Source organism: Muscardinus avellanarius (genome assembly GCF_963383645.1).
Source record: "Muscardinus avellanarius genome assembly, chromosome: 17".
Classification (NCBI taxonomy): Eukaryota; Metazoa; Chordata; class Mammalia; order Rodentia; family Gliridae; genus Muscardinus; species Muscardinus avellanarius.
This window is the reverse complement of record NC_137803.1, coordinates 4040733-4055296: the sequence shown is the minus strand read 5'-3', so window position 1 is coordinate 4055296 and position 14564 is coordinate 4040733. Positions and strand designations below refer to the sequence as shown.

The window sequence follows — 14564 nt, the reverse complement described above, 5'->3', positions numbered from 1 at the left end:
AACATGAACCATTCCAGGCCACAGTCGCTGTTCTTCCTCACATTACCAGATTTATGCAAACTCTGTGCTGTCCGCGTAGCACTGAGGAACAGCGTGGCAGATGCAGATGTTAGGAGTTCACAAATAAAGATGTGCAGGTAAAAAAAACACATCTTCTAACCAAGCTTATAAAACTTTAGAAACTTAAGAGCTGTTTTAAGAAATATTTCCTTTAAAGCAAAATATTCAAAGGGGGGAGATAATTGGGTGGGAATTAGGTAAGGCCTAATTGAGTGATGTGTGCATGTATGCCTCTACCATCTTGTACTGCATTAAGATGTATGACTAGAGTGTACCAATAAAAATTTAAAAATTATTCAATCTATGTATTTAACTTAAAGGAATTCAATTTTGATTCAGTATATTGGATTCTATTTCAGGAGGGACATAAAATACTTGAGATGGGATATCTCATTGTTGAGCTTTTATATTGACCTCATGTGCTTTTTTAAAAAATCTAAAATTTCTACAAACATTCCTGAATTAAATCAGGCTCCTCAAAATATAGATATACTAATTAATAAATATTACTATTTTAACTATATATGTTTATATATTTTTATAAATCTTGTATTTTATATCTATAAATGTTTATAACTTTGTATTATAAATATTAATATAATAAATATTGTAGAGCTCTTAAAGATACTATGAATATATTAGTATAATTTAATTTTCAAGTCAATATAGGATACTGAAAAGTATTTCTTCAAGAATTATCTGGAAATACCTGACCCAAGATAGTTTTTGAAAAATAGATCAGTTGAAGCCTAAAGTATGATCCATGATTACTGAGGACTCACCATGAATTAGCTCGTTAAGTAATTTGAAACACTCAAAGGATTTACTTATAGAATACATGACAATATATTTTGTTTTAGCTTATTTATTTTATTTTATTCTATTCTATTCTATTCATGAACTGGGATGTTCTCTAAGCTATACCCCAGTCCTATTTTATTTTATTTTTGAAACAGAGTCTTGCTAAATTGCTGAGGCTGGCCTTGAACATGCAATCCTTCTGTCTCAGTTTCCCAAATACTGAGATTTACAGGGCAGACATATGCCACCATGCCTGGTTCAGGGTGTATCTTTTAAGTGGTTTTCTTGGAGAAAAATATATGCCTGAAAGAGTACTAGAGACAAGAAATGAGGAAGATAGTCTTGGATTTTTCTCCATTTTCCTCTTATTTATAAGAGGTTTCTTCCTATTGTATATTGTCTTATCCAACTGCATGAGGAAGTCTATATCCTTCCTGCTTAATTTGCAACTTAATGATACCTGTTGAGGACTTGCCCATGACTTATTTGGGAAATACAGAAGGTAAAAAAGTGAGATTTTACATGGCTTGCCTTTGAAGGCACTGATGTGCATGGAATGAGGCTTTCCTACCGCACCCTCCCTGTAACTGTCCCCTAAACAGAGAGTATAGTGTGAGGTTGGGCCTTTTACCTGCTTTATTTGGGTTCCAAGCCCCCAAAACTGCTTGGCCCATCTATTCTTTCTCTCTCTCTTTCTTTCTAGCTCTTTCTTTGTTCTTTCTTTCTTTCTTTTTGCAGTACTGGGGATGGAACCCAGGGACATTCTACCTCAGAGCTACACCCCAGCCCAATTTTTTATTCTTTATTTTGAAACAGGGTCTCACTAAGTTGTGGAGGGCCTCACTGAGGAGCTGAAGCTGGCCAAGGACTGGATCCTCCTGTCTCAGCCTCCCAAGCACCACCATGCCCGGCTTCCCATCTGCATTTGGAGGCAACCCAGGCACATAGTCATGGTCATCTAAGCTTGTTTCTTTCATGATTAGTATTGTTGAAATTGTTTCATAACCACCTGTGATCCCTTTTGTGTTTGGTTAGCTTTTCCTAGGCCTTTGAAACAAAATGATAGCAATTTGAACTGTGACAAATTTTGTTGTTAAGTACACTTTTTCAGTTGAAAACTAAACTAAAATCACTACTCACTTCTCTCTGGCTTGAGAAGAATTACATTTTTGAAGGAAAAGAATCCAGTTAATAGTTTTAAGTTTGAGGTCATTGCAGCTTCACTGATAGGTGAGCCCTACACTCTTGCCTACGGTCTCTCGCCCACCACTGTTGGTAAAGGACAGTAGAAGAAACAGGAATTAAACAGGTATATTCCTCACAGTGCTTAGATTGCTTTAAGTCTATAGTTGGGAAATAATTGAAATTTTTATAAAGGAATTTAGTTTCCAAGATGAAAGAGGTTGAGAAACTCAGATGCGGAGACAATTTCTCAGATTAATGCCAGCATTAAAACTTCATAATTCTCTTAGTTCATATCTCGTATTGGCTGAGTTCCTACAGTGTTCAAGGTACCACACCAAGTGTGGGAAGAGGTGCAGAAGTCTACAAGCACAGCACTTGTCCTGAAGAAATTTAAAATGTTATCTAAGCAAATGTTCTAAATGTTCCGAGAAAGTGGAAGGATAAAGCAGGTAAGTTCACTTTAAGATTAATACATTCTTTCCCCACAGGCAATTGCTGTTTTTACATGAGGATATTCTTACATCACCTGTGCCTGAAATATTAAACCAGATTTGGGTGGTAATGTCGGTTAGTATAACTTACTAGGAGCAATACTGATAATAACTATAATACTGATAATAACTATAATAACTTAGGTATTGTAAACAAGATTTAAGGATGTTTATAAGGATTAATCACTCTATGGTGTAGTTTTTTACCCATAAACAGACTAATTTTGATATGCATGGTTTTTAAATACTTCTTTGTGATTCTAATTTAATATTTAGTTTTCTCTGTCATTAACACTAAGACAATGAATAAAACATAACTTTTAGCGATAGCATGGACTTAATTCCTTTTATCATGTTTTGTTATTTAGAGTTATGCTCAATATAAAGTAAGAAATCTTTTTTTTGTGTGTGTGGTGCTGGGGATTGAATCCAGGGGCATTCTACCTCTAAGCTTCACCTCTAGCCTTATTTTTTATTCTTTATTTGGAAACAGAGCCTCACTAAGTTTCAGAGGGCCTCACTAATTAGCTGAGGCTGAAACGCCAGGTGTGGTGGCGCACGCTTGTAATCCCTGAGCTTCGGAGGCAAAGACAGGAGGATCGCGCAGGTTCGAAGCCAGCCGCGCTGGCTTAAGATACCCTGTTTCCAAATAAAAAAGTATAAAAATAGGTCTGGGAGTGTAGCCGGGAGGTAGAAGGGTTTCTAGGAACCCCAATACCAAAACTAAATAAATAAATAAATAGCTGAGACTGGCCGAGAACCCATATCCTCCTGTCTCAGCCTCCCAAGTACTGGGATTACAAGCATGAGGCACCATGCCTGGCTGAAATCTTTCATTTCAATACATCAAATGTCTATTTTTTTTTGGGGGGGGTAGTGAGGGAAGCCTCACTAAGTAGCTGAGGCTGTCCGCGAACCGCAATCCTCTGGTCTCAACCTCTCGAATGCTGGGATAACAAGCGTGTGCCACCACACCCAGCTTCAAATGTCTTTTAAAGAACTTGTATTAATATCATTAATATTGCTATTAATTTAGGGATTTTAATATATTAAACATTTATTTTAAAAATTTTAGACATTGTAAAGTAAGAACTAGATACTTTTTCCCTTGATGCATATGACTGGAATGACAATGAAGTACCAAAAGTCTTTAGCAAAATCATATCATCCTGATATTTTTTACAAAAATCCTCCTGAAAATTCTTTTAAGATTTTAATTACTCGAATCTGGTGAAATAAACATCTATTAGCAATGCTTGCAAATCATCCACAACCTTTAGTTCTTTTATTTTTCTTCAGAGTCTTGACAACATGTCCTCATTTTGTCTTCTTATATTTAATATAGTTTTAATAAAGATAGCTATTAGAAAATATGTAGACTGATATCTCTTGTGTTCTTTCCTACCTTAAAGTCTTTAAGGAAGGATAACATTGTTTTAGAATTCTAGTAAAGTCAAATATCTTAATCTTAGCAAGAATAATAGAAAAAAGTCTATATCTATTTTTTAATGTTTTGTTTTCTTATAAATTATATCCTATTAAAAACCAAAATAAAGTGGAACTTGGGATTGTTATACAGACTGTTTTTGAAACTCGCCCTTTATATTTAATAACTTCTCCTTTATATCTTTACATGTTAGTACATGTATCTTCCTCATTTTTAATGTTGTGAAACATTTCATTATATAGCTATGCCATAATACATTTAAACCTTTTTATTACACATCTGAATTTTCAGTTTTGTGTTATTTATGGGCAGTGCTTCATTGAACTTATATAACTCATACTTTAATTTGTATTTCCTTTATTAACAAGGTAGAACACTTACATCATTAAATGTGAACTTCCATTTATGTCCATTTTTTTTATTCAAGTCCAAGGATCTATCATACATCAAGAAAAAAGTGAAGACTGTCCATATGAGATTTGCTGGCCTCTTCCTTTATGTGGTTTCTGGGGTCATGTCACTATCAGAAAGGCTTCCCTTGCTTTGACAAGGCACCTACAGGTTCTAGTTCAGTGGAGGATGATTAGCACAATTTCCAGGCATAAAATCTGGTTAGAGTGATACCCTGATTCTGTGCCTTCTACCGTATCATGCTTAAAATCTTTATATATTTATTACTTTAATTATATATTTGTGTTTAGTGCTTTTTACAGATGTTCATTTTTGTTACAGATACCATTCTTTAAAACTGGGAAACTTAATGCACATATTGAAAAATATGGAGCTAAGGTAAGTTGTTTTAAGGGATAATAATTTTCAATGTACTTATATGACTGTGTGAGTATTTAGTTTCTTTTGTCAGCAAACAGAATTGGAGCACCATTCTCATAAACTATTGTGATGTGTGTGAAGGAGCCCACCAATATTTTCCCCAAACAATTATTTTGTGCTATTTAATACAGAAAGAGAGAAAGAGGCTTATTTTTTGTTAAGTACTTTACTGCAGGAATTGTATGTGGTCTAATCTTATTTACCATACACATATTTTTGTATGTGTATGAGTGTGGGGGCTTAATTTATTTGAAAATAGGGTCTTGCTAAGTTGCTTAGGCTGCCTTGAATCTGCGATCCTCTTTTCTCAGCCTCCCAAGAACTGGGATTACAGTGTGCACCACCACTTCCAGCACCTGTACATCTTTAAACAAGTGAAGGAAATGAAGCCCAGAGAAGTTGAGTTATTGTATACAATTGTATATCTAACTTATGGAGGAGTAAAGCATGTATTCTCTCTGGGGATGATCTTTTGAACCTTAGCAATGAAAAAAAATGAGTACGTAGAGTTGAGCACCTCCTTATCTCAGTTAATCAGGTCAACAGAGTTGGCGAATTCTTGCTTCATATTCTCCCTGTACCTCTGTGGCCTGTATCCTTGGTTATTCTAGTAGCCTGCCAGCTATCACTGCTGCCCTAGGTCCCTCGGTCTCCTGGGGTTCAAGACACGGAGGTTCTGGTTGGCCCCAAGGAGAGATGTTACCCTTAGATTCTCTGAATATGATAAGGTTGCAGAGTACCTGGAGATGCAATGCAGTTCCCTGAGAAGGCTTTGAATAAACCTTAACATTTATTTCAGCCATCAGTCACAATCGTTGAGAAAACAGTATTGCTGAGGAAAAATTATGGTTAAATCTTTTGCTAAGAAAAACCTTTGGTCATCTGAAGATTCTGAGTCTTTATAGTTATGCTTAATTTTCCTTGATGTTGATGTTTCTTATGTAATAGTAAATATGGTCAGCAGATATTGATACCTGTACTGTACTTGTTTCTGGAGATAAAGCTGTGAATCAGATGAAAGTCTCTGCCCATAGAATCTTCTAGTAGAAAAAAAACCCTTTTATAAAAGGTTTTAGAAGAGTTTGTGTCAAATTTTACAAAATTTTCATAAATGTTTGATAAAATTCACCAATAAAGCTATCTGATCTTAAGCCTAGGAGAATTTTAACTAAAAGTTTGATCTATTTCATAGGTAATAGGGATATTCAGGTTATCTATTTCAAAGAATGTTCATTTAATCTAAATTGTTAAATTTATTGGCTTCGGTAGCTAATAATCTCGTATGTTTCTTTTTGTAGAACCTGAAGTGACGTCACTTTTCTTATTCATGAATTGGTCATGTGTGTCATCTCCTCCCCCACCTAAGTCTATTAGAGACCTGGCAATCTTACTGATCATCTCATAGAATAAGCTTCCGGTTGATTAATTTTTTCTGTTTTTTTTGTATTTCATTTATTTTTATTTTGGTCTTTATTATTACTTTTCTTACACTTTGGGCTCTGCATGGACTTCTTTTTCTAGTTTCCTAAAGTGGAAGCTGAGGTCATTTATTTCAGGATATCTTTCTTTTCTAATTTAGATACTTACTACTGTCCATTTCATCTTAAGTGTATGTTTTGTCTTTATTTTTTTCACTTAGAAATATTTTCTAATTTCCATTTCATGTCCTCATTGACCTATGAGTTATTTAGAAGTATGTTATATAGTTTGCAAATATTTGGCATTTTCAAGGAACTTTCTGCTATTGATTTTTCATTTAATTGTTGTTAAGGTACATGTTTTATATAATTCAAAGTTTTAAAAATGTATTGAGACTCATTTATGGCCCAGAATATAATCTATGTTAGTAAATATTCCCTTGATAAAAATGTATATTCTGCTCTTTTTGTTATTCGTGTGTGTGTGTGTGTGTGTGTGTGTGTGTGTGTGTGTGTGTGTTGTACTGGGGGTGGAACCCAGAGGCTTTTCTATCTCCAGGCTATACTCCCAGACCTATTTCATATTTTAGTTGAAAACAGGTCTTCACTAAGTTGCTGAGAGCCTCACTAAGTAGCTGAGGCTGGCTTCGAACCTGCGTGATCCTCCTGTCTCAGCCTCCCAAGCATGGGGATTACAAGCGTGCGCCACCACGCCCGGCTCTTTTTGTTACTCTTAATTTTGTATTCTGCTCTTACCTGTGTCACATTGGTTGGTAGTGTTGTTAAGTCTACCTTATTCTCACTTATTTTCTGTATACTTCAGTCAGTTTTGAGAGTGGAGTATTAAAATTTTTGCCTGTAATTGTGGATTTATCTTTTTCTCATTTAAATTATATCAGTAATCTCAGACAACCACAGCTTTCAGAATGAGGCCACCCTTGGTTATATGGAAGATAGCTTTCTAGAATGACTAATTTGTTGTTTATACACACCCTGTGAGTAATTCTTCATATAATGGAGTCATCTACTAGAAGATGTGGTTCAGAATCTGCTCCTGACCTTAGCTGAAATGATAGGTGATGTCATTTCAGGTCACCAGCCAAAATGGCTGTCAATCATACACTTGCCCCAAACTGCCTTTCTTGCGTGTCAAGGCTGAGTGTATGCTGATATGTACTGCCATATCTGGATTAATTCCTTAGTACAAGGGGGAAGTCAACAAAATTAAAAAGAAAACCACTGTCTTTTTAAGACAGACTCTGGTGGTTTATAGGATTTGTTCAGCCTCTTGGATCTGGGTCCTTGGAGCCATGATTGAGATCGGCTTTGTAGGATGACCTCAACCTGCTGCCTGGAATCCTACCAATAGTGGCCTTAAGTGAATTCTCTATGAAACAAACTGACAAGCATTGATTCCATCCCACGCTAATTATTATGCTAATTATTCAAGTTTGTCCTGGAAACATTTACCAGAAATCAAAATGGTACAAAAATGAGGGGTGGATAAAATTGAGAGACAATTCTTGGCTTGCTCACTTTTTAAAAAATTTTTATTGGTGCATTGTAGTCATCTGTCTTAATGGGGTACAAGTTGGGGAGGCACACACGCACATCACTCATTCAGCCCTTCCCCACTCCCCCCATTCCCTTCCCCTCCCTCCTCATGTTTGGCTTAGTGACTGACATATTTATGAATGTACGTCATGTACATTAAGGAATTTCCCTCTTCTCCCTCCCCTCCCCCTCAGACACAAGGACACAAGAACAGCTTTTTCTTCTGGGCTGTATTTTCACAGATGTCTGTAGGGCAAACTGCTTTGGTTCTTATCCACGTTGGGTGGTCTCCTCACATGCAGGTGCCTGTCTGTGCTCAGCTGGATGCTCACCGGGGACTCTATCAGCCGCTAGAGTTTGCTCTGTGTAGCTGTCTCTACTCCAGTAGTTCATTCCCAGATTAAAAACCAGCTCCTTTGGCCTCCCTAGACTACCAGCTCTGTCTCTTCAATTCAGGAAGCCTGCTAAGCTCTTGGAGTCCCCTCTCTTAACTGTAGCCTGTTCACTCTCTTTAATCAATAAGCTGGGGAAGTCAGGGCTCATCCTGCTGGTGTTGTAGCTCTTGGGGATCATTCTCCTTTGCTGCCTGAAGTCTAATACCTGTACAAGTCATTGTTTTATGTAACCTTCCCAGATTTGGAGTTTTGTTTTGTTTTGTTTTTGCAGTACTAGGATGGAAACCCAGGGCCTAGAGCATGCCAAGAAAGTGCGTAAGCCTTATTTGGCCAGTTTCTTAGAGATTGCAAATGGGATGATAAATCTGGGTCCCATAACTTATTGGTCAGATGTGAAAGTCTTGATTTTTAAAACTTTGTACAAATAAAGATATTTTGTTGGTTGCAGATATATCCATGAAAGTGGTTAAACATTTCTGATGTTGAACTAGAGTGAACAATAATGAAAAAATATTACAAGATTACTCTGTTCCTTTATGTGGAGTAGAATACAGTTCTCAGCACAAGCGCTCTCATTAAGCTTACTCTTATTAAGCTTACTGGGCCAGGGTAACAGGATACTTTGGCCATATAGCTTGGCAATACTGATGGTTTTGAAGTGAGTATATATTAATACTTCTTTAATACCAGGTAGTTGAGCCGGGCGTGGTGAGGCACGCTTGTAATCCCCGCGCTTGGGAGGCTGAGACAGGAGAATCACACAGGTTCAAAGCCAGCCTCAGCTACTTAGTAAGACTCTCAGGAACTTAGTGAGACCCTATTTCTAAATAAAATATAAAATAGGTCTGGGAGTATAGCCCGGAGGTAGAAAGCCTCTGAGTTCTACCCCTAGTACCACCAAAAAAAAAAAAAAAAAAAAAAAAATACCAAGTAGCATTAACCATAGCAATGACTATGATTTTTATCTAAAATGGTCTAGTTTTAGGCTGGGTGTGGTGGTACACTCTTGTAATCCCAGCATTTGGGAGGCTGAGACAGGAGGATCGTGGTCCGTAGCCAGCCTCAGCTACTTAGTGAGGCCCTTTGCAATTCAGTGAGACCTTGTTTCAAAATAAAGAATAAATTAAAAAAAAAAAAAAACCAGAGCTGGGGGTGTGGCTCAGAGTTAGAATGCCCCTGAGTTCCATCCTAGTACTGTAAAAAAAAAAAAAAAAAGGCCTAGTTTTTTGGGTGGTGGTATAAACATGTAGACATTTTCTGTGAGTTTATAGGGACATAGTAAGTGCTCTAATTTGTCCATTTTGCCTTTTAATATTTATAGATGGACGCTCCACAAAGAGTAATTCCTGTAATCCTTCAAAATTGCCTTTCATATTCACTCTCAGCTAGACTTGCTCCAGCCTGGAATAGAACTGCCCATCTCTTGGTACAAGGTAACTGTGTCTGTCAGCCATCGGGTGCTCTGAACTGGATTACTTCTACTATGTGTATCTTTTTAATTTCAAGATATCTTATCCTAAGGGAATAGTTCTTAGAACAGTTCCAAGTAAGCATTCTCAAGCAAGGTAATGACATAAATCTTATCTCCTTATTTGGGGATTGTAAATAGAGACCTGTTGATACTTCTTTAAATTTTTTTTATTATTTTGTGCTTGATACTTAGGAATATATGTGTTATTAGATATTTTGATAAACTGAACACAATATTGTTAGCACCAAAAGGCTATCCTGAAATTTATTGAGGTTTTCTAAGTATCTTATAATGAGAGATGAATATTGGAGAGAAATTGGGGGGTTTCTGTTCTTTTAATCAGAGATACTTTTTGAATACTACATTTTTCTCTGATCTGTCAAGATATTCCTTTATATAATTTTACTTTAAAGTGTTTTTCTTAGATTTGATAACCTCTTATCAAAAGGCTTTATCAAGCATAATTATTTCTGAGTTATAATAATATGGCATATTCTATGGCTTTTTTAAGGAAGAAATTTTCTTTCTCGAATGGGGAAGCAAAATGCTGTTGGTAAGTAAGAATGCACAAGTAAATATATAAATGGTATAAAGAATAGTTATTTTAAAAAAATACTATGGATCATTGGGTTGTTAATTATCTCAATGATTAAGTTATATCAGGATCTAATTATATATTATTGTAATCACAATTACACTTGAAAAATCACTCCTTTTTCAAAATACATAATACCTTGTCTTAATTGGGAAAGAAACTATATTTTATTGTCTGTACTTAAAGAAAATTATGACCGAAAATTTTTTAATCTGCAAGTAATCACATAAAAGTGTGCATAATCACATAAAAGTTCTGTTAGTACAAATGTAAGTTGAAACTTTAGTATTATGAGAACATTCTTTTTCTCCATTAAAAAAACTGCCTAAAGGGATACAGATAATCTAAAGTACACTGTTTACTCTAAGGTCCAATCTAATCCTTTTATTGATTTGCATCATCATACTGCTGTTAGATTCTTAAACTCTAGTCCTGAGATATAAATAGGTGGGAATTGTGAGCCCACAGTTGAAATTACTAGTCAACCATGGTAGTTCTAATGACCTATGGCCAGGCATGGTGACACACACACCACTTGGGAGGCTGAGACAGGAGGATCACATATTCAAGACTAGCCTCTGTAACTTAGCAAGATTCTCAGAAACCCAGCAAGACCCTGTTTCAAAAAAAAAAAAAAACATAAAAATGGACTGGGGGTATAAGACCAGGGTCGTCTTTTTCTTGTGTGGTACTGGGTATTGAACTCAGGAGAATTCTACCTCCAAGCTATACCCCCAGTCCATTTTTAATTTCACTCTGAAATTAATATACTAAGGCAGAACTCAAAAATTGTAATTGTATAGTCATTAAGTTTTCACAAAGTAAATATGTCCTTGTAATCAGTTCTCAGGTCAAACAGTGTCACTAGTACTCCAGATCCCCTGCATGCTTTCATCAGATAATTATCCCTTCATGAGGTCAGCACTGTCCTGGCTTGTCAGAAGGAGGGACAGGCCTCAGGGGGGCTGAACGATAACTTCCAGTATATTTAAGGAAATTTGTTAGTAAAATACTATTCAGTTCAGAAGCCTGGGGTAGGACATCTCCAGAGTTTAGAGTAGGATGGTCTCCATTTTTGGTATAAAATATATATTAGACTTGTATAAGTATTTGTCAGGCTTTCTTCTCAACTGTAGGATGTCTAAGTTTTCCTATTTTAATCCCACCTTATGACCTCTCTTACATATATATATACATGTTGTTTAATACCTTTGTCCTCATTTAGATGTCTTATCTGTAAATTGCCAAATATTATATGGTAATTATTTTAATTTTACTGCATATGTTAAAAATCTGTTTGTAAATAAATCAAGGTAAAATAATTTTATTACTTTAAATACTCAGCTTCATAGGAAGGAATAATAATTCTAGACAGTTCACAATAATTTTCTTTCAGTATTAGACATCAATGTAACAGAGACTCAGATTTGTCTAAGTATAGAAGTTTGCACCATCAGACTGCCACCACCTGAGGTACCACATGTTTGATTTCTATATTTATTTTATTTACTGTATAATGCATATTATTGTTAATAAATGCTGTTAGAATTTAATTTTTAATATGAAGTATGATAGGAAAGTTTTTGTATCATAGGGGAAAAATCTATACTACTAATACTCTGTATATTTATATTGTTCTCAATATTCTTCATTAAAGAAAAAATTTTAGGTATATGAAAAATTGGGGAAATGAGCACCTAGAAACAAATTTGTTTCTATTCTATAGACAATTATTGTGTGTCCTTCATGTACGTGAAAGATGAGGATGGAAGACACAATCTTTTCTCCCAAAAGTTTCTATCTGAGTACCAGCAGAGGAGAACGCCTGCCAACACTGGCCAGAGGCAAGCAGCCACGCAGGCTTCCGTGCAGGCGTAGAGTCCATCTCGGTGTCCAGCGGCCACGCAGGCTTCCGTGCAGGCATAGAGTCCTCTAGTATTTCACCCATGTTTCTTTCTCTTAGCAATTTTGTTCCATTTTCAGCTTTCTCATCATGGTGCCCTCTCTCAGTGTTTGCTGCGACACTCCAGGCCTGTTACTTACTCTCCTTAAATCTCATGTTTTTGGGAAGTAGAGGTAACAATATCTACCTCATAGGGTCGTGATGTCAGTGGGTAGCAAACATGAAGTGACTCACACAGCCTGTGGCATAGAGTAGGAGTTTGGAAATGATGGCTGTTGGGATTTCAAAAGCAAGGCAGTCGAGAAGCAGGGTCTTAAAGGTCCTGAGAGATTCCAGATCCAGAGCCGTCCTCCAGCTCTTTCTTGCTTCACCACGCTCTCTCGCTTGCTCGGTTCCTTGTTTCAGATTTGCCGGCCCCAGAGAGCTACAGGTGCAGACCTAGTGCGCATGCACACAGCACTGCAGAGAGGTGGCCTTGCAAGCCAGGAGTCCCCACAGGGCCTCATCTTGAGACGAGTCCTGAAAGGGTATGAAGAGCTCCAGTAAACCACAGCAGTTACATAGCAGTGCTTGGCAACACACATTTTATAGAAGCTGTATTACTTCAGAGTTGACAAAGATGTCTGAAGGAGTTCTTGGAATCTTTGCAACACATACACTATTTTCTATCATCTTATTCTTGAAATCATCTCTTTTCTTGGTTTCTCTAAGGCTGCTTTTTATGGAATCTGCTAATATTCATCCATGGTTCTTTCTTTTATCACTTTGATGTTGATGTTCCCAAGGTTTCCATTTTCAGGTTCTCCTCTTTCCCTAAACAAGCTCAGCCATTCCAGTGGCTTCAACCTCTACACCAGCACTTCCCAGATAATCTTGAATACTTGCAACTTCTCTGTCCTCTCTTGCACACTTTCACATAAATGGACCAATGGCACTCAGTCTTGATTGTATCTAAAAATGAGCATTTTTTTTTTTTGGTGGTACTGGGGATGGAACCCTTCTAACTCCAGGCTACACTCCCAGCCCCATTTTATATTTTATTTGTAAACGGTCTCTTAAGCCAGCAAGGCTGGCTTCGAACCTGCACGATCCTCCTGTCTCTGCCTCCCAAGCGCGGGGATTATAAGCGTGCGCCACCACACCCGGCCATTTTTTGTTTTGCTTTGCTTTTTGTCACTCTCCCCAACCCCAAAATATGTTCTTTCTTTGCATTTCCTCTTTTGGCTATTGTCATCAAAAGCCAATACGCTATTTACCTAGGAACTTCAGAGTCACTTTGGTTCTTCCTGTCTCATGTCCTGTATTCATTCTGTCTTTGAACCTACTTTGCTCTCTGTAAATTGGCTCTTGTCTGTCTCGATTTTCACTGTTCTCATTTAGAACTACACATATATATATATATATATATATATATATATATATATATATATATATATACGCACACACACATATATATGTGTGTATATATGTGTATATATGTGCTGAGGATTGAACCCAAGGCATTCTACCTCTGAGCTACACCCACAGTCTTTTTTATTTTTTATTTTTAAATACTATATTGGAGCTGGGCATGGTGGCGCATGCTTGTAATCCCAGCACTTGGGAGGCTGAGACCGGAGGATCTCACAGGTTCGAAGCCAGCCTCAGCTACGTAGTGAGGCTCTCAGCAACTTAGTGAGACCCTATTTCCAAATAAAATACAAAATAGGTCCGGGAGTATAGCCCGAAGGTAGAAAGCCCCTGGATTCCATCCCCAGTGCCATAAATAAATAAACAAATAAATAAACACACACACACACATACATACTTTTATTGGTGCTTTGTGGCCCCACGTTGTAAAGTAGTTTCTAGTGATGGAGATGTACATGCACACGGCATTTGGTGAGCTCTCCCCTGCTCCCTTCTCACTCCTCCCTTCCGCATACATGACATTGAGATTGGCGTTTAAAACAGGATCTTACTAAGTTGCAAAAAGCCTCCCTAGGTTGCTGAGGCTGGTCTTGAATCTGCCGTCCTCCTGTCTCAGCCTCCCAATTACTGGGATTACAGGTGTGCTCCACCGCACCCAGCTAGAACCTTGCCTTTTGCCTGGACCATTCAACTCATCTCCATCTAGGCTTTGTGGTTTCCAATCTTTCCCCTTCTACTTTATTCTCTAATTCTTCCTCATACTCAGCAGAAGTCTATATCTCAAAGTTCTCCAATCTAAATATCTCTGTATCTCAATATTACCTATAAAATTAAGTCCAAATTCTTTTGATTGACATTTTAAGAAGGAAGAAATATTTATTGAGTACCTGTTTTAGTATTTTTTAGTCACATACGGATACTTTATAAGCATATTTGAGTAAATAAATATACAGAGTTAGCATTAAATTGGGATATATGGTGAGCAGTTGAGTAGGGTGCCAGT

General features: G+C 36.9%; 1 protein-coding gene across 1 annotated transcript in view; it reads left to right on the top strand.

The window, feature by feature from the left end:
• LOC308276054 (uncharacterized protein C18orf63) overlaps window positions 1-14564 on the top strand; it is a gene marked incomplete at its 3' end in the record, with an annotated part of 28494 nt that continues 13930 nt past the window's right edge. Inside the window, exons 1-6 of the mRNA XM_080714661.1 lie at window positions 1-137; window positions 2535-2613; window positions 4717-4773; window positions 9504-9615; window positions 10165-10206; window positions 11645-11721. Of these exons, the coding sequence (XP_080570787.1) occupies window positions 4-137; window positions 2535-2613; window positions 4717-4773; window positions 9504-9615; window positions 10165-10206; window positions 11645-11721 (501 nt within the window). The 5' untranslated portion in view covers window positions 1-3. The remainder of the gene's footprint in view (window positions 138-2534; window positions 2614-4716; window positions 4774-9503; window positions 9616-10164; window positions 10207-11644; window positions 11722-14564) is intronic.